Below are 26,815 nucleotides of genomic sequence, written 5' to 3'. Positions count from 1 at the left end.
ACGCTCCAGGCTCTGAGCTGTCAGCACAGAGCCAATGGGGGGCTCGAACCCACAAACCGTGAGATCATGACCTGAGCCAAAGTCGGATGCTTAACCGACTGAGCCACCCAGGTGCCCCTTAATCTCATTTTGTCTAACTCCATCTTTAGTTCTAATTCTGTCAAATTTTTGTCTGCATCAGTATAGAAAGACAGCCAAAAAACAAAACAAAAAAAACTTCCCTGTAGATCCTAAGTGGAAATGAAGACTATAAATCCATACTAATGAAGAGTGCCTTTCCTCCTCCAGAAACATGGTATGTCTCAAAAGCACACAGTATTCGGATGTTAGATGCTGATTTAACTGGTTGGCAATGCATTATACGAGTTGAGCTGGTTGTTAGGTTCATGTAAGCTGTAACAGCACTTCTGCCTGAGTAATGATGGATTATAACTGCAGTAGCTTCTTTACAAAGGATTTCCTAATGCCAGATAGTTATGCAATGGAATCTAGAATAACATGCTCTAGATATGGTGCCTTCTCATAGGATTTCATCAAGGCATCATCGGGGGGGGGGGGGCACGGCGGAGTGCTGAGGGGGACCTGGGGTTTGGCAGATGGAACAGAAGGCTGGGAATCCAAAACCTCTGTATCCTGGCTGTCATCTGCTGGAAACTTTCCATATGACCTTGAACAAATCCTGTAGTCTCTCTGTCCTTTTGGGCATCTTTTTATTAGATATGAATGCTTCCTTTGCTAGAGGGGTTTGGGAGAAGTAACTAACATGAGCAGGAAGCAACGTGAACTTTCTCAACAACAGCCGAGAAAATAGTTCCTATATAGGAGCAAAATGACCCAGCATACGGGCATGGAAACATGTTATTGGAGAAATACCCTGGAATGTCGTCCTAAGATATTGCGGGAGGCAAGCCAAACCAGAGTCGGGATGGTTTCTGTAAAACTCAGCATTTCCCCAGTTCAAAACACAACAATGATGACAAAAACTGTTTTTTAGGTTTTTTTTTCTTTTTTAAGTAGAAAATTACCCTCCAGCTGCATTATCTTATCATCCCAACTAGAAGTTGTCTGGGAGAACAGTTTTTTGGTTTTTTTTTAAATGGATATGTTTTCTTTCACGAGGACGGGGGCACAAAGCCCAAGATTCCAATTGAACTGTCACATGGGGTAACTTTTGACAAGCCTGTCATGTGTCCGTTTTCTCTTCTGACCCAGTGGTACTCCGAGGGATCAGAGGGGAGAAGAGGATTAATGTCATTGCGCACAGACAAATACATAGTTTAAGAACGAAATCCCACCTGGGGAAGTTGACCAGGAAACAGGAAGCACTTAGCCGTCCCTCATCTTCATGCCTTGCAATGTGTCCCCCCGTTATCAGATGTCCTCAGCTCGAATCCTGAAATGGAGTCTTCTCTCCCATTCAGCTAATCCCCATGCCCTCAACATGCAGACATCGAGGGAGGGCGCAGAGGACTGAGGCATTTCTCTAAGAGGAGAGCTGCTTTGACTTGACTTTTTATTCACCTTCCTACCTCACCATAGAATTTAAGTCAAAACTATTTCATAGTTTCCTTTGTTCTTCCCCAGTGGGTACATTGCACTAACGTGGACCACAGACGCTTGTTTAGATATAAAGTTTTCCTTTTAAGGGGAGCAGTGGGTGCACTTCTCGTGGTTCATGGGGCGCACTTACATCCCGGGCAGCAGATCTAGAAGCCAGCCATCTCACCTCAGGCTGAAGACTAGTATAAACTCTCATGATAAGGGAAGAGCAGTGATGTGGCTTTCTGGTGATTTTAACACATTTTTTGTTTTGGGGGGGTTTTGTTTTTTTGTTTCTGCATCAAAGCACGGGCTGTATATTGGGAGTTGGACTGGTTCTGTCCCTCATGAGCCACAGCAGCCGAATGGAGTCTCGAGTTCACGTGGCAGCATCACTTCGGAAGCTCTCTACCTACCTAGATGACAGTGGGAGCCAAAGCAGAACATTTCAGGAGGTAGGAGCCGGAGGTGACGGATTTCTTCCCATTGTTGTCTTTTGTTTTCCTGTGGCTGCTTATTTCCTACTTCTCATGTTTTGGTAACCCTGAAATTAAATTCTTTCTCAGTTTCAGGCCAGGATAAGGAGAAAACTCTTGAGTGGCAAACAACCTATGTTAGATCATAAGGTTTTCAAATTGTGCAGCTGTTCAAATCAACTTGGACTTAAATGTGGCATATAAGATAAGAGCCTTTAGTAAATGCAAAAGCCTAAGTCGGCATCGCCAGAAGGCACTTTTCTAAGAAGAGCTGCGATTTCCGCAGGAAGGTTAAATGGAGATTTTGAGAATTATGCTCCAGCCAAATGTAACTTTAAAAGATGGCCCGGAACAAGCCTAACAAACTGCGGAGCGAAAAGGCATTTGATTTTTTTTTCCCCTTTCTTAATGTCAGCTAGCATGAAAAATCATTGAGGAAATTCCCTTTACCACACTTAATGAAAAGATTTTTCTGTTACGGCGCAAAACTACTCCCCATCGCAGTCCGTGTGACGCAGTTTGTGTGTGTCAACCGTGTCCTGAGCAAACGTCCCAGGCGTGTGTCTCTGTGCCCAGGTGAAGCCAAGCCGCCTTGTGCTCTTCTTTGGGAGGACCTAGGGACTACCTTTTGGCCTGGCCAGATTCTCTGTCTCATTAGAGCAGATTCTATTTTCTCCGGGCCTGCCCGTGAGCTATTGATGAGTTACATAATGGTTGCTGTGTTTCCCTGCCCGGTTCCTCCGCTTTCACCAATAGGACTTGTTGAATTGGTGAATTTCTTTGGGGCACCGAGGGTTGAAGTTTTGTTCTAATACAGGCACCACATTTCCATTTTTAAAGCAGTGGCAGAACACAGTTTAAAAGTACTTTTTTTTTTTTTTTTTAAGCCAAAGGAGAAAATTTTGCCACCAAAGGGCCATGTGATTAGTGAATGAAAGCAGGGTTTTTCCAGCCGGTGCATTGGTCTGCCTTGATGTTTTGATTCATAAGGCCTTGAGCAGGCAATTTTGTTTTTCCCCACGTCTGATGTTCTACTACCCAATTTCTATCTTAGAAACTGTTTCCTTTTTTCATGCTGAATCGACCACGGTTAGGAGTTGAAACTTTCCGCTTTGCCTTAACGGCACCTTTGTAAAGGAGGGCTCATGAGGGAAGTGGGAGGCAGTGGGAGGGGATGATTAACCGTGATTTGCAAAATTTGAGGCTCACATAGATTGAGTGACTCACCCCAAGTTACTTAGATCTGGGGATGGTCCACTGGGGACTAGGGACAAACACCCAAGTGGGCGGTCCCGACTCCCAGCATTGTCTTTTACTTACAGTTTATTCATGTGTTCATTTATTTATCTATTCATTTATTTATTAAGCTCGCCACTGCTCTGCGGGAAGTAGTATTACCTCTATTTTACACAATTTATGTAACTCTAAAACCCACGTGCCTGGTCCCTCCTCCTAAAAGGGAATCTTAATGCAGCAGAGTTCTACTTCTTTGGATTTCCTCTCCTGCTGGGCCTCGGATCAGCGCACCTGGCCATTAGTAGCCTTTACTGGTGATGAAAGTCTGCCTTTCCTGTTGATTCACGCGGTGTCCTCCCATGAGATCGTGAAAGAACTTTTTGAGTCTAAAGACCTGGGTTTGAATCTCGCCTCTGTCACTTGCAAGCGCTGTGTAGTTGAGCCTCAAAGTCCATACCCGTGAAGCAGGAACCACGACACCTGTCTCCTAACATTGTTGGGACACGTGAGTTAGGCAGCGGAACAGTGCCCGGTCCATGGTAGGTGTTCTTGAATTCAGTCCTCATCCCCAGGGGAAGTTTGACAGAACATCGGTGTCGACAAAATTGAGTTCTTCTATTTGCACTCATGAAGAAACATTTTCTGCTTTCTTTCCTTCTAGGTCCTTGCCTATACCCTTAGCTGTGTATGTACATCAGCATTCAGTGCCGGAATCATTGAGGCGACAGAGGCTGAGGATATCATGAACAAACTTCAGCTGTTGGTAGAAAACAACCAACAGGTTGGATTATAACTCTCTTTGGGTGCCTTGTTGCTGCTGAGTCCTAAGTTTGACTGACGTGGAATTTAGACTCTAATGGGGCTTTTTTTGTGTGTCCAGAACTGAAGAACTTCTAACTCTTCTCTCTTCTCACTGGTATAACCAACAGTCAGAGATGTCTTTTCTTCTCCGCTTATGCTCTGTGTTCTTTGGGTACTTCTTTTTCTTTGTCTGAGAGAGTATGAAAGACTTTCCTCTCTCCCCACATACTGCTCTATATTTATAAAATCTTAAAACGTGTGGCTAGCGGAATATAAGGCTAGCGATAACAATTTGTAAATATACAAATACATAGAGGACTCTGATAAGGTGAAACTATAGCAAATTCAAAGCAGAGAACCCCTGCTCGTGAATGAATATGCGCGTGACAATTTAAATACCTGCACATACATTAAAGGGGCGCCTGGGTGGCTCAGTCAGTTGAGCGTCCAACTTCAGCTCAGGTCACGCTCTCGTTGTCTGTGGGTTCAAGCCCAACGTTAGACTGTGCTGACAGCTCAAATTCTGGAGCCTGCTTTGGATCCTCTGTCTTCCTCTCTCTCTCTGTCCCTGCTCCACTTGTGCTCGCTCTCTCTCAAAAACAAACATTAAAAAATAAATAAACAAACCTGCAAATTAAATTAAATACCCTTAAAATGTTTCCTCTGAAATATTATTCAGACTTAAAAAGGAAGTAGATTCAAACACATGCTGCAGTGTGGTGGATCTTGAGGACATTACATTGAGTGAAACAGGCCAATCACAAAAAGACAAATACTGTATGATTCTACTTATATGAACGAGATACTTTGAGTAGTTAAAAGCCTAGAGACAGAACGGGAAAGCATAGAGACACAAAGAAGAAAGCTAGGCACCAGGGGCTTCCAGAGGAAGAATGGGGAGTTCTTGTTTAAGGGAAATAATGTTTGAGTTTGCAAGATGAAAGAGTTCCGGCGGTGAATCGTGGCAATGGTGGCACAATCGTGTGAAAATTCTTAGTGCCACTGAACTCACACTGGAAAATGGTTAAGATGGTAAATTTTTCTGTTATGTGTATTGTCATTTGTGTATGAGACAATTAAACTGAAAAAAAAAATGGTCCTTCTGATTACACATTATAAAATTTCCCCATTTCGATTTTTGTAGGTTTCCCAAAGTCTCGATTTTGGCTATAGTGGATTATTGCGGGATTTGCTGGTTATTAGCTAATATCGCATTGTTACTATTTTACGGTTGTGTGACTGCACACTTAAATTTGGGATAGGTCTTGCAACACCAAAATGTGGAGCTTTGCATATGCTGTACTCACTGTGGGACTTTTCTCTCCTCTTGTTTTGGAGTTGACTTGGCTTGCATGACCTACCTTGGTATTTTCACCCTAATTCCTTCTGAAAATTTGGATCATTCACATCAAGTCTTGTAACAGTCCGGTATTATATTCCTAAAAGAAACCATTCACTGCAGCTGAATTCCCTACAGTGAGACTGCAGTTTCTGGTGCAAACCAAAGTCTTGCTTTAAGAAATAGGCAAACCTCTGATTTTCAGATGACAGAAGAAGGTGTCAGGAGGAAAGGGAGCCTAGGAGGAAAGGGAGCCTAGAAGTCCTTGGCTGCTGTCTGTCAGGTTCCTGATCCATCCCATTCTTCTTCTGGCTCCTTACCCTTTGTTTTCTCTTGCTTCTGCAGACTTCAGGTTTTGCCCTGGCGTTAGGAAACCTAGTTCATGGATTGTCCGTGTGTGGACACGGAAAAGCGGAGGACTTGGGCCACAGGCTGCTCCCTGCCTGGATCCGAATTGTTCTAACCGAGGTAGGAGGTCACGCCCTGCATGTTATTTTATATTTTTATAAAGGAAAAAGAGCTATTTTATTGGACCATTTATAGGTGCTGCTGAGATACACAGCCTAACAGTAAAAGAATAGACAATTTCAAACAAAAGAGATGCAGGAACTTTTAATCCCTTGTAAATGATAGAGCTTGTCAACTATTATAGCTTTTTTTTTTTTGATAGAGCCTGTCAACTATTACAGCTTTTTTTTTTTTTTAAAGAGGCTACTTTCTCAGTGTGTTCTTTTTAAAGCTGCACTGAGGTTTTCAAAAATACAAAACAACAAGAAGCCACCTGTGATCTAATGACTTTAACCTATTACTTTAACCTATTACTTTATTCAAGTCTGCTGCCGTTTTTGGTTCAGTGACACAGGTTATGTTGACCCTACAAATTTAGTACCGTTTTGACCTATCTTTCTCTGTGATAGAATAGGTTTTTGAGAATTCAAACCCAAGGACTGTTTGCCTCTTGACATATCCGACGCTTTATTTTCAGGGCACTCCGACAATGCTCTGTCTGGCAGCGCTACATGGCATGGTGGCCTTGGTGGGCTCCGAGGGGGATGTGATGCAGGTAAGAACAACAGAAGAAGGGGAGAAATCTGAATGAGTACGTAGCCACAGCAGGAGGAGAATACCCAGTGTGTCAGGATGCTCAGGATGCTCAGGACAGAATACATGGTCACAGTAATGGTTCTACTGGGCTTTTCAGTGCCTTGATTGATAGAAAATTGCTCTCAGTTAAGAATTCGTCGTTAGAGATGTGATCCTTATTTTATCTGGTTTGTAGGAATTAAACTTAGCTTCTGCACTTTCCACAAAGTTGCCTGCTCGAGAAGCTCAAGAAAAGTGACTGGATAGTAAGAGATTTCAAGTCGCCCATAAGAAACTCCATTTTGTATCTGTGATGTTTAAGTTAATATCTAGTTTATTATGTCCACAGAGGACATATGTGTGTTTCAGTTGATAAGTAATTCTAAGGAGCACCCGTGTTCATACAGAAAAGATGCGTTAAGTGAGTGCTCCTGGGGACATGGAACCGGTTCCGGGAAATTGATGATGAATACAGCTTGGGCCCCGCCCTCAAGGAGCCGGCAGCTTTTGGTTTTGAAATGTAAAGACATAATGGTAAATTATACCATAGCTTAGAAGATGATAGCTCATACACTGGGAATACCATTAGTTACTTTTTGGGAAACACTGGATGGATGTTTCCTCTTTTTCTTTCAGTTGAAGTCCGAAGCCATCCAGACCTCTCATTTTCAAGCCAGACTTAATGAAGTCATTAAAACTGTAACTCAGGTGAGAAGAGGGATTTAAAATCCTTAGATGGGAAAATAGGTACTCCCTCGTATTGCCTCTCTCTTTGACAATACAAACTGTTTTGCTTGAGAACCGGGGAGATCTCTGGCCATTCATGTTGAGTCCATGCAGCACTCAAGAGTGGCTTACGCCCCTGCATTTGCTGACAAACACCCACTGCCCCTGGGAAAAAGCTGGCATGTTTGAGCTAACTTAAGTTGGCATTGGTTTCCTTTAAAAATTTGAAATCTGACCCTGCAAGGAATGTTAGGCCCTCAGGACAAGGTAAAATGGGTGGTGATCAAAGGACAGGGCCCATATCGAAGTAGAATGGTCACGAGTCGCGGCTAATTCAGATGTCACTGATAAAAGTATTTGGGTAAATCATTGTCAGCATTCTTGCCTGGAGAGAGTCTGTCTGCTGAGAAATGATTTCATAGTTTAAGATTTTTACTTTAAAAATTTTATTAATTTCAGGGCGCCTGGGTGGCTCTGTCGGTTAAGTGTCCGACTCCAGCTCAGGTCATGATCTCACGGTTCTTGCGTTCAACTCCCGTTTTGGGCTCTGTGCTGACAGCTTGGAGCCTGAAGCCTGCTTTGGGTCTGTGTCTCCATCTCTCTCTGTTCCTCCCCAACTCGTACACACTCTTTCTCTCTTTCTCTCAAAACTAAACATTAAAACAATTTTTTAATTTATTAATTTCATTGCCTCGAATGTGAAAGTACAGAATGAAAGAAGCTGAAAAAAATATCACTGATGGTTATTGCAACTCGAAGCAAGTGTTTGTAATAATTGGTCATATTTCTTTTCAAGAATTCTTAGTTCCTTTGCAAAATTGGCATTCTTAGTACGTATAGAACTTTGTAGATAGCCTCTTCACGTAGTCTTCATTTAGTATACTTCTTCTCATTATTGTAAAATACAGCTGATTATCACACCGACCACAGAAACAAGTTTTAGTAATTTGTGCTTTTAAGAGTAAACATAAATCTCTGAACAGAAGAAACTTTCTCATGCACGTATGAATATGATTCTCAAAAAAAGAATCATGCTGAAACTCAAGTTGCTTTACCTTGGGAGAAAAATCAATAAATGAAAACTGCTGTTGAACAGAATCCTGACGACGAGTGATAAAGCAGTAATAGAACATTACTTCAGAGAACAAAATATCTCCTTCCATCTTTAAAGGCTTTTTTTTTTCTTAAATCACTAACACCTTTCTTTTTTTACTTTCTAGATTTTTGTTTCCTTTTTTAAAAAATTCTTTGAGACCAACAGACTAAGGGAATCCTGAGACAGCCAGTACTGCCTTCTATCGTGATTGATTGATTGACTGATTGACTCATTAATTTATTCAACTGTATGTCCAGGGTTTAGAAGACTACACATGTGACATTACGTCTTGTCATAGAACATGTCCTTACCAGACAAGCTACCGCCTCATGAGAGATAAATGACCTTCTGTGAGTGACCTTTTATTAAATGGAGTTTGGATCTTGCCCGATCATCGCACTGTTACATTCTCATCCATAGGTCATCAGTGTGTCTGGAGTGATTGGTCTTCAGTCAAACGCTCTCTGGCTTCTGGGCCATCTCCATCTGTCTACTCTGTCCTCAAATCAAAGTAGAACCTCCGGTAAGATTAGACTCTTAGAACACGGGAGCTGGAGGGAGGGATTGACGACCGGAGGCCCTGTACTTTGTTAAGAGCATTAATCTTCGCAACCACCTTATGTGGTGGGTATTACCATCCCTATTGTACATAGGAGAGGATGCGCTGTGGAGAAGCTCCCTGACTTGTCCAGGGTCACGTGGCCGTAAATGGTAGACGCAGCTAAGCTGCCATCCAGTGGCTTCCCCAGCCCATGCTTTTTTCCTTCTTCCTCTCTGCCTCCCTCAGAGAGATGAGACATTCAGCCTAACCCCGTATTTCACAAGTGAAGCTGAGGCTTAGAAAGGTTACATGACTTACAAATGGCGTTAGTGTACTGACAAATCTAGAAAGTAGGGACCAGGTCCTTGAAGCCTGGAAGGGAGTTCTTTTTATTCTTACATTATGTTGTTACAGTTTGTATAAAACTCCCATTTCATTGAAAGTCTCTTCCTATATGACTGAATTTCTGCTGGCCCCTGTTTTTAGGGGGAAAAAATGGGGTAAGTATATTTAAAGGTGTGTATCTCCTTGGCCTTGGAAATGAAATCCTAGCTCTCAGTATAACCAGGGTTTTTTTCTCTGTCCACATTTTTTGATAAAAGCAGTAAAAAACATTTGCAATTCCCACATGCTTAATGTTTGTCGTGCTTGGAGATTTTCTGAGGAAGGCATCCCTGTAATACACGGGGACCTAAATCTGCTCTTTGCCGACCCAGGGGCTCTATTGGACCCAGGCCAGAGAGGTTTTGCTACCAAAGACTTCTCATTAAAACCTAGATTCACATATCCCCTGACAGGTAGACTACGGACAGCATCACCATAACGTGTAGCACTGTAATTACTGTTTCCCTCACTTTCAATCACTCCTTAGCTATAGAAATAGGACATTGTTCCACAGCCCTCCCAACATAATGAACTTGAGACAACTAGAAGCTGTCATGTTAAATGAGGAAAAGGGGAAAAAAAAACTTAGTCATAGTGGAAACCTTAGGTAATGCTAGTTTTGAAGGGCAGTGTGCTCATAATGTCCTGGTAAAAAAGCAAGTTTATGTCAGGCATTTGCTTTTTTACTTAGACCTTTAATTGCTCTGTTAGGGGTTATATGGTCCGGCCCACGTATACTCAAGTCAGGTGGTAGTGAATCATCTTACACCCAGGTTCTTCAGAACAAAATGATTGTGTGTCTGGAAAAATACAGCGGCATGCTTCTGTTGGAATTTTCCAATTGGGCCATTTGTTGCAGTAAAAACCATCTTATGAAACAATTATGGGGGATGGGGAGGAAAAGAATCTAGGAAACTCCCCAGACTCAACCAGCATAAATGTCCCTGCTTCGCTGTTCCAGGCCAGCAGCCACATCTGGTTATTTGCACATGTTGGTCACTTAGAGGTCCCTGCTTTATGAAGTAAGAGACGGGCTGCTATTACTACTGATTGTTGTATTTCCATGGTTCATATATCTGATTCAGGATGTCCTGAAGTAGCCTCTAGAATGGTGGTCTTAGCCTTGAAGCCCAGCAGACTCCTTGCTGGCACTGAGGCTCACATGACAAGACTCATTGATGTGAAAGTGTGGAAAGGATTTTTTTTTTTTTAAAGTTTCTTCATTTTTGAGAGAGAGTGCAAGTGCTGGAGGGGCAGGGAGAGAGGGAGACAGAGGATCTGAAGTGGGTTCTGTGCTGACAGCATCGAGCCCAACATGGGTCTCAAACTCAGGAACCGTGAGATCCCAACCTGAGCTGAAGTTGGACGCTCAAGTGACTGAGCCACCCAGACTCCCCTGGAAAGTATTTTTTTTTAACCACATCAGTAAAGTTTTCATCCCCTGTGATTTTTCAGTTTCTGTTAGGTTTACCAGCCATTTTAGATTTGCTTCCATAGCCTAAGTGAATACTTCAAGGCCAGTCACTTAATCTAATAGAATTAGTTGCAAGCACAGAGTACTGTGCTGAGATTAATGGCATAAACATCTCCGCTTTGTCTCTAGGTTTATATGGCAGCATGAGATCATTATCTTTCCTTCATTAGTCCCACCGAGTTCACTGGTTAATTTGATCATTTTCTGTCTCCACAGTTCCTACCGACTATAGCTATTTGCCTGAGAGCAGTTTTATTAGAGCAGCCATTGGCTTCTTCATTACAGGAGGAAAAAAAGGCAAGTGAGCACATTTCTTGAATTTTATCATTCTTTGTATGCAGTAGGTTTATGTACCCTAAGCTTGCTTCTGTCGAATTGGTAACAAATCTGAAGGAGTATTTTCATCTGCTAGACCACCTTTGCGACAGAAATGACCAGGAGGCCAACTAAACTACACTAAGTGGTGTGTAAACATACATCCTGCATAGGCTCTTGGAATCATTGTATTTGACCTTGGGGGTTGGGGGGGGGCGGTGGCGGGGTATCTGTGAAGGTCTTAAGCTTTCATTTGGCCTTTTCTTTTGAAAAAGAAATTAGTGCGCATTTCTCTTCTTGTCAGTTTCGAGTGGGTGTGACCATAAAAGGGAAAACACACCTGGGACCTGACTAGGAAGTAGGTCTCCCTGAACCTTCAATGATCAGCCTATGTTGTTAGAATCACTGGTGCTCCTTCTTAATTTTAGCACGTGTGTTCTTTTTCTCTGCAAACATTTGTTCCTTTGTGATTCTTCTTTTTTTTTTTAAGGTTTTTATTTTGAGAGAAGAAGTGTGCACGTACATGGGGGAAGGACAAAGAGAGGGGGGGAGAGAGAATCCCAAGTGTGGGGCTGGATCCCACAAAGACCTGAGCTAAAATCAAGAGTCGGATGTTTAACCCACTGAGCGCCCCAAGGTGTCTTGTCCCTTTGTGATTCTTTATCGCTGCCGCCCACATTAGAGCCCAAGCAACCTGAAGACAAAGATTGAGTGCCTTTTTTTAAATGTTTGTTTTATTTATTTTGAGAGAGAGAGAGAACAAGTAGGGAAAGGGCAGAGAGAGAGAGGGAGAATCCCAAACAAGCTAAACTCTGTCAGCACAGAGCCCATCGCTGGGCTCGATCTCACAAACCATGAGAACATGACCTGAGCCGAAATCAAGAGTCAGACACTTAACGTACTGAGCCCTCCAGGTGCTCCAATGCCTTTGTTTGTAACTGAAGTCAGAATACTGCCATATAAGTCTTTAAATAAATGTTCTTTACCGATACACATCTACTCTTCAGTGCTGTGAGGGAAAAATGTATCTCACTAGAAACTATCTTAGCTCAGGAAACTGTTTCATGCATGTAATATTCTTTCATTGATATTATTTGCTACTTTCTCTTTTGCGTGGCCTGGTTAGGTCATTCCGGGCAAAACCAGTCAGTCCCTGTATTTCAATAAGACCGTTCCAATTTTAGGGGGAGAAAACATTTTTAAACAAATTAAAATGAAGAAATCTGGAAGAAGCAAGTTTGATTAATGAAGGTCATGGAAGAGTAAAATCTTACTATTGGAAAGGACATTGAAGGTCATGTCGTCTGACTTCCCACTGGAAACAGTAATCCCTGGAGTTTCCAGGTTTAAACTAGTTTCATAGTTTGGAGATAAATACCTTTACTTCCTAGAGTTCAAGAGATTGTACTGTTATTTTAGGGTCATGAGTTAGTCTAACTGCTTTTACATACTCTCATGAAAAATAGATAAATAGTTGTGTCATTGTTGTACATAATATATTTATAAATAGACATGTAATATATTGTGTATAATGTAGAATTAATGGCTTATATTGTCATAAACTAAGTCTCTTTACAATAGATATCGTAATAGAGACGTCTTCATTAATAAGAAATTGAATTCTTACTAAAGGAGCGTCTAAAATTCCCACAGCTAGAATAAGTTTAGGAGTATATAGTTTTGCTCAAATTTTTCTTCGTTTGCTCACTGATATCTTATAAAATTTTTAAATGATGATGATGTGAGATATTTCCGTGAGAAATAAAATACAAATTCTTAAGATAAAATGAAAGATTTCGTTCCTAGTGAATAAAATGTCATGTTGACTCCCCAGATCCATATTTCTTGGCAGACATGAATTTTCTCTGAATCCTGTGGGAAATTCTTGGTTAAACATAACATTTTTACAATTACACAGTCATGGCACAACAGGAAATGTTCTGCTCTAAAATTGAAAAATCAGGTGGAACTCACATCAGCGGCGTTATTTGCAATCTTGCTGAAAGCTATTTTCAGACAGATAAATGCAGTATTAAAAATGCCATGTTACCAGTCCGATTTTTGGCATTTTCAGGTTGTGGGAGAGGGCTGCCTTCTTGTCAGGTTTGCTGACTAGATTCAGAGGAAAATCTATTCAGCCTCACACATTACTAATGATGACCCAGAGGAGTGGGGGCCGTGGGAGGCTGACCTCCGCCTCCGAAGCCCATTTACAAAAACAAAACCAGACCCTGCTCTATGAGTCTAAATGGGATGGCCAAATGCAGAGGTGTCCATGCAAACGAGTGTTTTCTTCTTCAATATGCCCAGCTCATTTGAATTTTAATAACTCCCTTCTGAAGCAGCTTTTGAGTTGAAATGTCTGGATGTCACTCACTAGAGCCCAGTGGCGCTGCTGATAGGAAGGATGACGACTCTGATGAGCTCTTTTGAGGAAGGAATGGCTTCAGAGAATAAAAATCATGCGTGGCACCGGCCGGAGAGAGGAGACATTGAGGACAGCCTGGTTCCGTTGCCTCTGTGTGCTACTTAATAACTCCCGAGAGGAAGGAATATGTGATGAGTTATCCCTGATCCGCACTTAGGCCAGGACGAGATTGAGTATCATCAGTGTTTAGCCAATCAAATTTGAGATAGTGAATGTATTAATCTGTTTTCTAATGCCCAGTCCTTTTCTCACCTTGGATCCTCACTTTAATATTCATATGATAGAGCACTTCCTTCATACAGGCCTACATTTCAAAACCAAAACCAGAAACTTCTAGTTTCTAAGGGCTTCAGTTAATGGTTTTGAATGTAACTTTTTTGTTTTTGTTTTTGTTTTTGTTTTCTGCCCTGTAACACTCTCCTTTCTTCCCCTAATCACCCTGTCATCGTCGTCATTATGTACTATTTATTCCTACGGACATTTCTTCACTATGCTAGGTTTAAAATTTACTCAGAAGCTAATCCCTCCTATCACAGAATTATTTTTTTCCCCTTAAGGGACTCTAAATTTTGACTCTTATTTTTGCTACTTTTCTGTTCATTTTTTTTCCCATGACTTCTGATCTTTGTTTTTTCTCAATCTCCTAGCCATGTTCAGATTTCATCAAGACTGTATCTATTTCTTTTATAAAACACTTAAAATGTATTAGAAGTACTTAAGAAAAGTAATGATTCATTTTTGCTGCTAACATCAGGTATTTCTACCTAATAATTTAGGATTATTTTTCTTATCATTCTGTTGCTGAGGGATTCGACTAGCTTTCTAAGCTTGTACTTTTCTATTAGGCTTTAAAGTTCACAGTAAGAAGTATTATTTGAGAAAAGTATATTTAAATCCTTTTAATAAAGTCATGGTGAATGGCATATCCTTCTTGATAGGAATTCATTGGTCAGTGACCTACGTGCCTAAGTCATGAGCTCTTGCATAAACTGTAGATAGGAATATTCTCAATTGAGCATTTAGAACTATTAACAAGAGATATAATTATTGAGGAGTCTAGTCAAAGAACAGGATTAGTGAACTCGGGTGTAGAATAAACGATATGGGAAAACTGTCCTATTTTTCTGATGAAATTATGGGGTTGGTTTGCCGAGATTGTGTTAAAGCATTTTAAGTTAGTGATAGTTCACCTATTCAGGTTTTTTAACAAGTATTACTAAAAATGAATACTTGTGTATAACACGAAGTTCAAAACTGGCTTAAGGAAGAAAAAAGAATCTCCTATGATCTCACCACCTAGAGATAGCCACAACAGATATTCCAGCTTTATGTCCATCTAGATGTATGTGTTATGTGGTATTGAATCATAACATGTACATTATTTTGCTGCCTGATTTTCAAAAATTTAACAACTTTTCATGTAAGTGGACATAATCACCACCCATCTCCTCAGGAAGGAGGCTTCTGAGAAGGTATGAAAAGAATCCTTGCATTTGTTCATGGGATGTGTTTTGAGACTATTTGATTGCTGTTTTTTAGTGTAAACACCATGAAAAATATTTGGAAGGAAAAACATCACCAATTACCCCATGACTGTCCAACCACTGTTATCATTTTTGAATTTTATTTTTTAATTTGTTCTTGTGCACACATAAGTTTTGCATCTTTCTGAGCATATATATGCTTTGAGTCTTTTAACTTAAAGCACTGACATTTCCCTGCCTTTCCTGTATCTCTATAATTATCACTTTTAAATGACCGTAGAGTATTCCATCAAGTTGATGGATCATAGTTATTTTAGCCATTTTTCTGTTGGTCATTTAAAAAAGTTCCCTTTAAGAGAACATCTCTCTGCATGTAGCTTTCACTCTTCTACGTATAGTTTTTCCTTAGGATACATTCTCAGCACTTTTTAGTGGGCCAGAGGATCTGGTGACACTAGTGACGGCTTGGCTTCTTTGTTCTGCAAAAGGATTGTCCCAGGTTTGGGTACCTCAGCCCCGGACACATATGCAACGCAGCAGATCACAGAGGTCAGAGGCATGGGGGCCAGGCTGCCAGGATTCACACACCACTCTCCTGTGTAATTTCAGACAAGCTGCTCAGTCACTGAGCCTCAATTGCTTCTATAAAACGGAGAAAATAATTGAACCTTTATAGAGTTTTTGTAAACATTATGAGTTTATGAGTCACTTTATATAACAGTGCTTAGAAAACAAAATAAAGAGGAAACCCTTTCTGGCTATCATATTACAAAGCAAACCAACATAGAGATAAACAGGATTATGATAAAAATCCATCAAGTATAAAATTATACTTTAGCACAGCTTTAATTTACATTTCATTTCCAGAAGGAATGAACATTTTTGCATATATTTACTATTCAAGAAGTTTTTTTTTTTTTTAAGTTTAATTTTTTGATGAGACAGAGAGAGAATCCCACTCAGGCCTCACACTATGAGCGCAGAGCCAGATATAGGGCTCAGTCTCACAAATCGTGAGATCGTGACCTGAGCTAAGATCAAGAGTTAGATGTTTAACTGACAGAGCCACTCAGGCACCCCCAAGAAGTTTATTTTTTAATTATACTTTAGACCGCTTATTTTTTAAAACATGTACCTTTTTTTTTTTTCTTGTAAGTAAGCTCTACACCCAGCATGGGGCTTGAACTCACAACCTTGAAATCAAGAGTCACATGTTCTACTGATGGAGCAAGCCAGGCACCCCCAAATTTTGTACCTTTTTTCTTTTTGTTTTAAAATAATTCCAAACTTATAAAAACGTGAAAACTGCCAGAGAACCCTATTCAAATTTCACCAATTGTCCAAACGATATCTTTAGCAGAAAAATTTAATCCAGAATGTCACACTGCACTTATCTGCCCTATCTCTTCAGTCTGCTTCAATCTGGAATAGTTCCCCAGTCGTTGTTTGCCTTTCAAGACTTGAAAGTGTTTTAAGATTAGAAGCCAGTGATTTTATTTAATTTTTTTTATTTTTTTAAAGGTTTCTTTTTTTTTTTAAAACTTGTTTACTTTTGAGACAGAGGGAGACTGAGCACGAGTAGGGTAGGGACAGAGACAGAGGGAGACACAGAATCCAAAGGAGGTTCCAGGCTCCAAGCTGTCACCACAGAGTCCGATGTGGGGCTTGAACTCATGAACTGTGAGATCGTGACCTGAGCTGAAGTCGGCTGCTTAAACGACTGAGCCACGCAGGCGCCCCAGAAGCCAGTTATTTTACAGAACACTCCGCTATTTGGATTTGCCGGTTTGCCTGTGGTTGCTCATGTGAGAGGCGGCCAGTTGTCTTTGGCAGGAGTATCACAGTTGCTCTTCCCATGACATCCCACCAGGTGGCACATGGTGTCTCCCTGCACCAGGGGTGTTCATTGTGATATCTTGACTAAGGTGGTATCTTCCAGACCCCTCCACTAGTAGGTTCTCCTTTCTCTTTATCATCAGTAAATATCCCTCGTGGAGCTGTTTCAAAACTTGATGATTACCCAGTTTTGCATCCTACTTTTGCCCATGAGTCTCAGTATCCATGAATGTTTTCTTGCCCGAATTAGTTATTCCTATAACGTTTGCCAAAAGGTAGTTCTTAAAATTCCATCATTCCATGTATGTTTTCAGTGGCCGTTCTACTGTAAGGAAGGGCTGCCGTTCCCCTCCCTCCCTCCCTCCCTCTCTCTCACTCTTTACTTGCATGGACTACTAAAATTTTACTTTGTGTAATTATTTTGTTTTTTAATTATCCATTATTTCATCCTTCAAACTGTTCTGTAGTGAGAACCTCTTTATGTTGGCTTTGTGTCCTTGTGATGTGGGCCCATCATTCTGTGGGCACTTTGTTTCATTGTGGCACAAGACGGTCTAGGCTCATCTTGTGTTTATCATCAGTCCTATAATAGCCACGTAGGTCAGGTTCCTTTTAGTGGGGAATGTTATTTATTTTTTTGTTTGTTTGCTTATTTACTTTTGAGACAGAGACAGAGACAGAGAGCGAGAGAGAGAGTGCAAACAGGGAAGGGCAGAGAGAGAGGAAGACAGAAAGCCAAGCAGGCTTCGAGCCATCAGCACAGATCCCAACGCTCATGGGCTCGCACCCACGAACCATGAGATCATGACCTGAGCCAGAATCAATAGTTGGACGCTTAACCAACTGAGCCACTCAGGTGCCCTGGGAACGATATTTAGAAGCAAAGATCTGGGTACAAATTCTTGCTACCAGAGCAATCACTGCTCCCAGGGTCTTTCAGTGGACAGTTAGGAAATAGATACGCACGCACTCTCTCTTTTGCTCTCTCTCGTGTTTATATACATTTCTATATCTAGCTGTATTTATTGAAAGCCATGAGTTTCACTTCAATATCTTCAATTCCAGTTCAACACCACAGGGTTCATTCTACTCTTCCGTCTTTGCATATTTATAACTTTCTTCTCTGGCAGTAGTAAGAGACCTGGCTCCTTATTCTCCATATGTCTGCTCCTTCTTGGAGTGCGCCTGTTTGAAAACAGACTGCTGTCCCCACTGGGCCAGAGCCCCGTGGAAGTCGCCTTTCTCTCTCAGGTCCTGATCACCACTGGACAGACACCCTGCTTGGTGGCCTTCCTGCCACTAAGGATCCTGGGACATTTTTGTTCCTGATAACTCTGAGCGTTGTGGAAACACTGTACACAACATCCTCCCAACTCTTAGTATCTAACTGACCTATCAGAAGTATCAGCTGTTTCCAGCTACTATCTTGATTTTGGAGTCATTTCTTGCAAGGGGCTAAGCATCTCATCTCCACAGATGAGCCATGCTGTAAATAACTCTACCTTTGTTTCCTAAGGACTTCATCTAGAAAAATCCTCATCATCCTTTCCATTTTGGATTAAACATCCTTTCCTTAGTGGGTGAAGAAAGAGGATTCCCTGGCATTTCCAGACTAGTTTGGGTTTCTTATGTTATACTTTCTGATATGTTGTTCACAGTGCCTTACATATAAGTCATTATTTTAATTATTTGTGGTTCTTTGTTTTTTGTTTTTTTTTTTTTAATTTATTTCTAGGAGAGAGAGAGAGACAGCGTGAGCAGGGGAGGGTCAGAGAGAGAGGGAGTCACAGATTGAAACAGGCTCCAGGCTCTGAGCTGGCAGTCAGCACAGAGCCCGACGCGGGGCTCGAACCCACGAACTGCGAGATCGTTACCTAAGCGAAAGTCGGACGCTTAACCGACTAAGCCACCCAGGCGCCCCTGTGGTTCTTTGTTTAAAGTCCAGCTTTCCCATTAGACTGTAATTTCCTCAAGGGCAGGAAGAACATCGGTGTTTTATCCTAAATGCTTGGAATGGAGTACTTGGCATTTACTAGTTTTCAAGCATTTGTTGATCTGCAGCTGTGAGTGTGCATGGGTGTATATGTGTATTAGATAATTCTAAGCTAAGTTACTTTTATTTTTTTTACATTTATTTATTTTTGAGAGAGAGAGAGACAGAGACCGGAGAGGGCCAGAGAGAGAGGGAGACACAGAATCCAAAGCAGGCTCCAGGTTCTGAGCTGTCAGCACAGAGCCGGAATAGGACTCGAACCCACGAACTGTGAGATAATGACCTGGGCCGAAGTCGGACGCTTAACCACCTAAGCCACCCAGACGCCCTAAGTTGCTTTTAAACAGCACTGAAGATGGAGCAAGTAAAGTCATGTCCACACTACACAAGCGACATGCTGTGATGGGGAAGAGACACCCCACCAGCTGTCAGCTTACTACTTACTACCAGACTTTTACTGTAGGGTTTACACATGTGCGTTGTAGCATTGAGATGTGATCCTCTGTGTAGCCAAAGTATGTGTGATAATGGGTCCTGTTGTAATGCATTATGTTCGGATATGCCATTTATATCAAGGTTCTTTGAGGCTGTCAACTGGATATAAAGCAACTTTGTATCTGGATTTTAAAACATCTGGATCCCATTAACAAGTACTGTTAGGCCTTCTCAGTTCCAAAGGCATTGTCTATAAAGCATTCCACTATTTCCTTTTATCTAAGGCACTTGCCTAAAAGACAAAGCACTGCAAGGAGGGAGCTAATCATTCCCCATCGCATGACTTTGGGTTCCTGTGTCCAACGCTGAAGATCTCTGGGGAAGCATCCACGTGACTCTGTTCTCCCGTTTTGGGGCTCCCTCTCTTTCCATATCTCCCCCAGAGTGAGTGAAACTGCCAAGTGTTTTCTCCATTCCTAACAGTTACTATAATTCCTTTCATTCCAGTCGTGTCCGAGTTAGTTCCCTGCAAATACACCAGAAAATTTTGTGTGATTCTAGTTATGCTACTCAGTAGTGATGCTTTGCCCTTTGAAAAGCGGAAGATTTATTGTGTCATAGCACTTGATTTTCAGCCCTGGGTTCCATGTTACAGGTTCTTCTTGTTTCTGATACTTGCTTGCATATATCAGGTTGATACAGAAGCAGCATGCAAAATGGATAGTAAAGTGCGGTTATGAGCACAGGCTCTGTTCTGTCAAGGGAGAGCTCATTGTCTGAGCAATAAAACATGGTGTGTGTGTGTGTGTGTGTGTGTGTGTGTGTGTGTGTGTGTGTAAATGGTCATATTTTGCACTGGGTCCTGGTATTAGAGGACGAGGTGAATGCTTTTCCTGATTCCCTAGATCGTCTGGAAACGGCAAAACTTCCATAGCGAATTCCATAGAAGGACCTGGAATAACATCTTATGTAAATTTGAAAACTCTTGATCTGAGAAAAAATGGAAAGGAATCTGCTTATGAATTAATGATTTCCAAAATAGATTTGGATTCATGTCCTAATAGGAGAGAAAAGCAATTCTATGCACAGATATTTACGGTACCATCTGCAAGCCATTTCTAAGATTCACACACCAAAATGACCCCAGAAATGCAGCTTAAATTTTTCTGGAGGTGTGTGAAATCAAAGTCTCCAGTTTGTTGCCTACATTGTATAGGGACAGTCATCTCCTGTGTGTAATCAGCAGAGACTTATGTAAATGGCCAACCAGTTAATTCCTATCACAGCATTTTTATTTTTATCGCACCTGATTTTGCCTTGTCTGTCTATCCTCTGATTAGAATATAAGCTCCATTAGTGAAGGAATCTCTTCTGTTGCGTTGAATACCCTTCACTGTCCGGAACAGTGCCTGGTACCTACGAGGTACTCAGTGATTGAATGAATGAATTTTTTTATGAATATGTTTACTCTATTTTTGGTTCAAAATTCTCTGGATTTTTAAATTTTTTTAATGTTTATTTATTTTTGAGAAAGAGAGAGACAGAGCACGAGCTGGGGAGGCGCAGAGAGAGAGAGCGAGTCACAGAATCAGAAGCAGGCTCCAGGCTCTGAGCTGTCAGCACAGAGCCGGACACAGTGCTCGAACCCACAACCTGAGCCAAAGCCAGACCCCCAACTGACTGAGGCGCCCCTAGAAATTCTCTTCGTAATAGCAATGGTAGATTCCCTCACTTCCTACACTCCTAGTATTACATCTTAAGATGGAATAGAAATAAAGTTTCAGTTACTTGGTAACACAGCCTAGAAGGGTGTTGAACTTTAACATTTTCAAAAAGCAAAACCGGGTTCATTGGACGAGAGAGAAACATCACTGGAAGGTACACTCTGAGTTTTACATTTCTGACTCAGCAGAGGCCTCGGTAAGGAGGTAGGCTAGTTGGTGGCTGGCCTAAGAAAACATGCCGACTTTTGAGATGGCTCTAGTTGGAAATAAGAGTGTAAAACATCAGGAAAGGTCTGGATTAGAAGTGTAGCTTTACTGGTTAGCGATATATGAATAGTATGTGAAACTATGAGAGTAAGTGGAAGAAGACAGTGAGACTCAGCAGAGGGAAATCCGGAAGTGGAAAGAAGCATTTATTTCCAGAATGAGGGCATGATACAGTTTTACGTGGAAAAGTATGGAATGAAAGATTGGAAGAAACGTCCTTGCATTTGGCATTTAGCGAGCAGTCGAAATCTTAGCAAGGGCAGCGTAAGTGGCATGATGGGGCCATTTGCTAGGTAGCAAATTGTATCAGGGTGCTTTTTATTACAGAAAGCAATGACTGATTTCAGTGACTCAGGAGGAAAGGTATTGATTGTAAGGATTCCTAGGTTTTCTCAGAAACCTAAGAGCAGAAACTCTACTGTCAAACCTCAGCACTGCCAGGAGCACAGGCACTGATCCCGGGCCCTGAGACTGTGTGTCACTCTTTCTTCCAGGGGCTGCATAGTCTCATTCTCTGACATGGATTCGGCTTTTCTCTCCAGACCTGCTTCTTGGGCTTTTTCTAAAGAAATTTTTTTTGTAAAATACAACCAAATCGACAGTTCTAACCATTTTAAAGTATACAGCTCTGTGGCACTTAATGCATTCACAGTGTTGTGCAATGTTCCAGAACATTTTCATCACCCCACAAGGAAATCTTGTACCCATTGTGTACTCCTCATCACTCCCCATTTGCCTCAGCCTCTAGCAACCTCTAATCTGTGTTCTGTCTCTATGGATGTGCCTGTTCCGTATATTTTATTTAAATGAAACCATACACTGTATGGCATTTTGTGCCTGGATTCTTTCACTTTGCATCATGTTTTCAAAGTTCATCTGTGTAGCGGTGAGCATCAGTATTTCTGATACTGTATTTCACTCTTTATGGCTGAATAATATTCCATTATATGGATACGCATTTTTTAAAAAAAAAAATTTATCACTTATTTAGTTTTGAGAGACAGAGAATGTGTAGGGGAGGGACAGAGAGAGAGAGGGAGGGAGACACAGAATCCGAAGCAGGCTCCAGGCTCCGAGCTGTCAGTGCAGAGCCCAATGCGGGACTCAAACTCACGAGCTGTGAGATGACCTGAGCCAAAGTCGGCCACTTAACTGACTGAGCCACCCTGGATATGCATTATTTTTTATCCACTCATCAGTTGGTGGACATTTGGATTGTTTCTGCCTTTTGGCTATTATGAGTGGTGCTGCTATCAAGACTCATCTACAAGTCAGTGTTTGAACACCTGTTTTAAGTTATTTTGGGCATATGTCTATAAGAGGAATTTTTAGGTCATGTAGTAATTTTCTGTAATTTTTTGAGAATCTGCCAAACTTTTTCCACAGGGACTCCACCCTTTTTTTTTAAACATTTATTTATTTTTGAGAGACAGAGCATTAGCAGGGGAGAGGCAGAGAGAGAGGGAAATAGAGAATCTGAAGCAGGTTCCAGGCTCTGAGCTGTTTGTCAGCACAGAGCCTGATGTGGGGCTTGAACTCACAAACCATGAGATCATGACCTGAGCTGAAGTCGAATGCTCAACCAACTGGCCACCCAGGTACGCCTGGGACTGCCCCTTTTTATATTCCTACCTGCTATATATGAGGGTTCCGATTTCTCTACATCCTTGCCAGTACTTGTTCTTTAACTTCATCATCATCATCATTTTCATCCTATTGAGTATGAAGTGATATCATTTGGTTTTGATTTGAATTCCCCCAATACCTAATGGTGTTGGAGCATCTTTTCAAGTACTTGTTAGCCATTTGTAGTATCTCTTCTTTGGAAAATTATCTCTTCAAGTCTTTGAACCATTTTAAAAATTAGATTCTCTTTTTGTTGTTGAGTTGTAAAAGCTCTTTGTATATTCTGGATAGTAGACCAATATCGGAAATGTAACTTGGAAATATTTTGTGGTATTAGGTCGTCTTTTCACTTTGTCAATAATATGCCTTAGTGTTGTTTTGATTATTGTAGCTCTGTAGTAAATTTTGAAATTGGTATGTATGAGTTCTTCACATTTTTCTTTTTCAAGATTGTTTGGCTATTCACAGCCCCTTAAAATTCCATATGAATTTGAGGACCAACTTTTCCATTTCTGAAAAAAAAAAGCCACTGAAATTTTGATAGGGATTATGCCAAATCTGTAGATAGCTTTGGATAGTATTGTGATCTTTACAGTATTAAGTATTCCAATCAATGAACATAATATATCTTTCCCCTTATGTAGATCTTTAGTTTCTTTCCACAGTGTTTGTCCTGTTCAGTGTATGTGTCTTTTACCTCAGTTAAATTTAATCCTAGGTATTTTATTCTTTTGGATACTATTGCAAGTGGAATTGTTTCTTAATTTCCTTTTTGGATCATTCATTCCTGAGATATGGAAACATAACTAAATTTTGTGTGTTGATTTTACATCCTGCAACTTTACTGAACTGTTTTCTATGTATAGAATCTTGTCATCTGTAAATAGAGATAGTTTTACTTCTTTTCCAATTTGGATGCCTTTTATATATTTTTCTTCCCTAATGGCTCTGACTAGAAGGTCCAATACAAAATGGTGAAAGTAGGCATTCTTGTCTTGTTCTTTATTGTATAGGAAAAGCTTTTAGTCTTTTACCATTAAATATAATGTTCACTGTGTATTTTTCACAAATGCCCTTTGTCATGTTAAGATGACTCCATTATATTTCTAATTTTTGAGTGTTTTTATCATTAAAGTGTGTTGGATTTTATCAAAAGCTGTCTGTGTCCGTTGAGGTTACCATGTGTTTCTCCCCCTTCATTCTATTAATGTAGTAAATTACATTGATTTATTTTCTTACATTGAATGACACTTGGATTCTTAGAATAAATCTGTGTGGTCATCATGCATATGATGTTTTTAATATACTGTTTAATACGCTGTTGGATTCAGTTTGCCAGTCTTAATTTGAGAGTTCTCACATCTATATTCGTAACAACTACTAGTTTGTAGTTTTTTGGTTTTTTGTGTTTCTTTCTCTTTTTTTTCCAATTTTTATTGTGGTATCTCTAGCTTTGGTGTTAGGTTAATGTTGGTCTCATACAATGAGTTACGAAGTGCAGTTGAGGGGTGCCTGGGTGGCTCAGTCAGTGGAGCATCTGAGTCTTGATTTCAGCTCGGGTCACAATGTCACAGTTTGTGGGTTCAAGCCTCACGTTGGGCTATGCGCTAGCAGCAAGGAGCCTGCTTGGGATTCTCTCTCTGCCTCCCCCCATGCATGCGTGCGCGCTCTCTCTCTCTCTCTTTCTCTCAATATAAATAAATAAACATTTTTTTAAAAAGCACAGTTGATCTTTGAACAACATGGGTTTGAACTGCACATGTTCACTTATATGCTTTTTTTTCATTAAATACAGTACAGTGTATTTTCTCTTTTCCATGATTTTCTTAACATTTTCTTTTCTCTAGCTTAACATACAAAATATGTATTAATCAACTGTTACGTTATTGGTAAGGCTTTCTATCAACAGTAGGCTATTAGTAGTTAAATTTAGGGGGGGGGCCAGAAGTTATATGTGGATTTTTGGCTACAGCGATGGTTCACACCCTGTGTTGTTCAAGAATTAACTGTATCCCCTCTTCTTCTGTTTTTCGTTGGAAGAAATTGAGGACTGATGTTAATTCTTTAAGTGTTTGGCAGAATTCACCAGTGAAACCATCTGGTCCTGCACTTTTCTTTGTTGGAGCTTTTTGTTTATATCTCCTTCCTTGTCATAGGACTGCTTGCATTTTCTGTTTATTCTCGAATCAGTTTTAGTAACTTCTGTATTTCTAGGATTTTGTCTGTTTTTTTTTTTGTTGTTTTTTTTTTAAATATTTTTTTATTTATTTCTAGGAGAGAGAGAGAGAGAGAGAGACAGCGTGAGCAGGGGAGGGTCAGAGAGAGAGGGAGTCACAGACTCTGAAACAGGCTCCAGGCTCTGAGCTGGCAGTCAGCACAGAGCCCGACGCGGGGCTCGAACCCACGAACCGCGAGATCATGACCTAAGCGAAAGTCGGACGCTTAACCGACTAAGCCACCCAGGCGCCCCTTGTCTGTTTTATCTAGATTATCTAAATTGCTGGCACACAGTTTCTCATAGTTTTCTCTTGTAATCCTTTTTGCTTCTGTAAGGTTGGTAGAAATGTCTTTGCTTTTATTTCTGATTTTAGGTATTTCCATCTTCCTTTCCAATCTGTTAAACTTTTATTTCCTTTCCTTATCTTCTTGCATAAGCTAGCACTTTTAATATAATATTGAAATGGAGTGGTGAGAGGAGACATCTTAACTTATTTCTGATCTTAGTGATAAAGCTTCTAATTCTTTACTGTGAAGTATGATGTTAGCCTAGAGTTTTTTAGGGAAACTCTATTCCTAGTTTACTGAGAGTTCACATTATTGTAAAACCAGTCTTTTCATCATGCAAAATTGAAATTCTATACCCATTAAATAATACTCTTTCTTCTTCCCCTTAATGCCTGGTAGTCACCATTCTACTTTCTGTTTTGTTTTGTTTTTAAGTTTATTGATTTATTTTGAAAGAGAGAAAGAATCTCAAGCAGGTTTTGCACTGTCAGGGTGGAGCCTGATGTGGGACTCAAACTCACAAACCACGAGATTATGACCTGAGCCTAAACCAAGAGTCAGACATTTAACTGAGCCACCCTATTTTCTGTATCTATTAATTTGACTGTTTAGATACCTGATATAAATAGAATCATATGGTATGTGTTTTGTTGTGACTGGCTTATTTCAGTTAGCATAGTATCAAGATTCATTTATGTTATAGCATATGACAGGATTTCCTTACTTTTTAATGTTGGACACTAGTCCATATATATATATGATATACAGACTGTGAATGTTTCACAAGACAAGCAAACATTTCTAAGAAAATTTCGCTTGATAAATGAGCAATATCTTGCAATATGAGTAGTACTTGATGCCGGACACCACATGATCACAACTGAGTCAATGATTCTTGAAATTCACGTTGATAAACAAGTGCTTTGGATTATAAGCAATTTTCCTGAACGGATTATGCTCGCAAACTAAGGTTTTACTCTATATACATATATATCAATCACATTTTGTTTGTCCATTTATCCATCGATTGATATTTGGGTTGCTTCTCCTTCTTGGCTATTGTGAATAGTACTGCTGTGAACAATGGTGTACAAACATCTCTTCAGGATCCTGCTTGCAATTCTTTGGAGTATATACTCAGAAGTGAGATTTCTGGATCCTATGGTAGTTCTGTTTTTGATTTTTTTAGGAGCCATCATACTGTTTTCCATAGCTGTTCTACCATTTTACAATCTGAACAACAGTATACAAGAGTTCCAGTTTCTCCACATCTTCACCAACACTTGTTTTTAATTTTCTTTCCTTCCAAGATTTTATTTAAATTCAAGTTAATTAATACCTAGGGTAGTATGGGTTTCAGGAGTAGGATTCAGTGATTCATCACTTTCATACAACACCCAGTGCTCATCACAACACGTGCCCTCCTTAATACCCATCCCCCCACCCACCTCCCCTTTCTATCCTTTTTTTTTTTTTTTTTAATGTTTTATTTATCTCTAGGAGAGAG

General features: G+C 40.5%; 1 protein-coding gene across 3 annotated transcripts in view; it reads left to right on the top strand.

Moving 5' to 3' along the window:
- Nucleotides 1-26,815, top strand: part of FOCAD (focadhesin) — a 387,127-nt gene that overhangs the window by 330,882 nt on the left and 29,430 nt on the right. For all 3 annotated transcript variants that reach the window (XM_039244410.1, XM_039244408.1, XM_039244409.1), the window contains exons 29-35: nt 1,847-1,994; nt 3,913-4,032; nt 5,737-5,859; nt 6,377-6,454; nt 7,111-7,182; nt 8,717-8,819; nt 10,912-10,992. In XM_039244410.1, coding sequence (XP_039100341.1) covers nt 1,847-1,994; nt 3,913-4,032; nt 5,737-5,859; nt 6,377-6,454; nt 7,111-7,182; nt 8,717-8,819; nt 10,912-10,992 — 725 coding nt within the window. The remainder of the gene's footprint in view (nt 1-1,846; nt 1,995-3,912; nt 4,033-5,736; nt 5,860-6,376; nt 6,455-7,110; nt 7,183-8,716; nt 8,820-10,911; nt 10,993-26,815) is intronic.

The sequence above is a fragment of the Hyaena hyaena genome, unplaced genomic scaffold (assembly GCF_003009895.1).
Source record: "Hyaena hyaena isolate Hyena2069 unplaced genomic scaffold, ASM300989v1 scaffold_240, whole genome shotgun sequence".
Classification (NCBI taxonomy): Eukaryota; Metazoa; Chordata; class Mammalia; order Carnivora; family Hyaenidae; genus Hyaena; species Hyaena hyaena.
The sequence above is the reverse complement of the archived record's forward strand: the minus strand, read 5'-3'. Positions and strand labels throughout refer to the sequence as shown.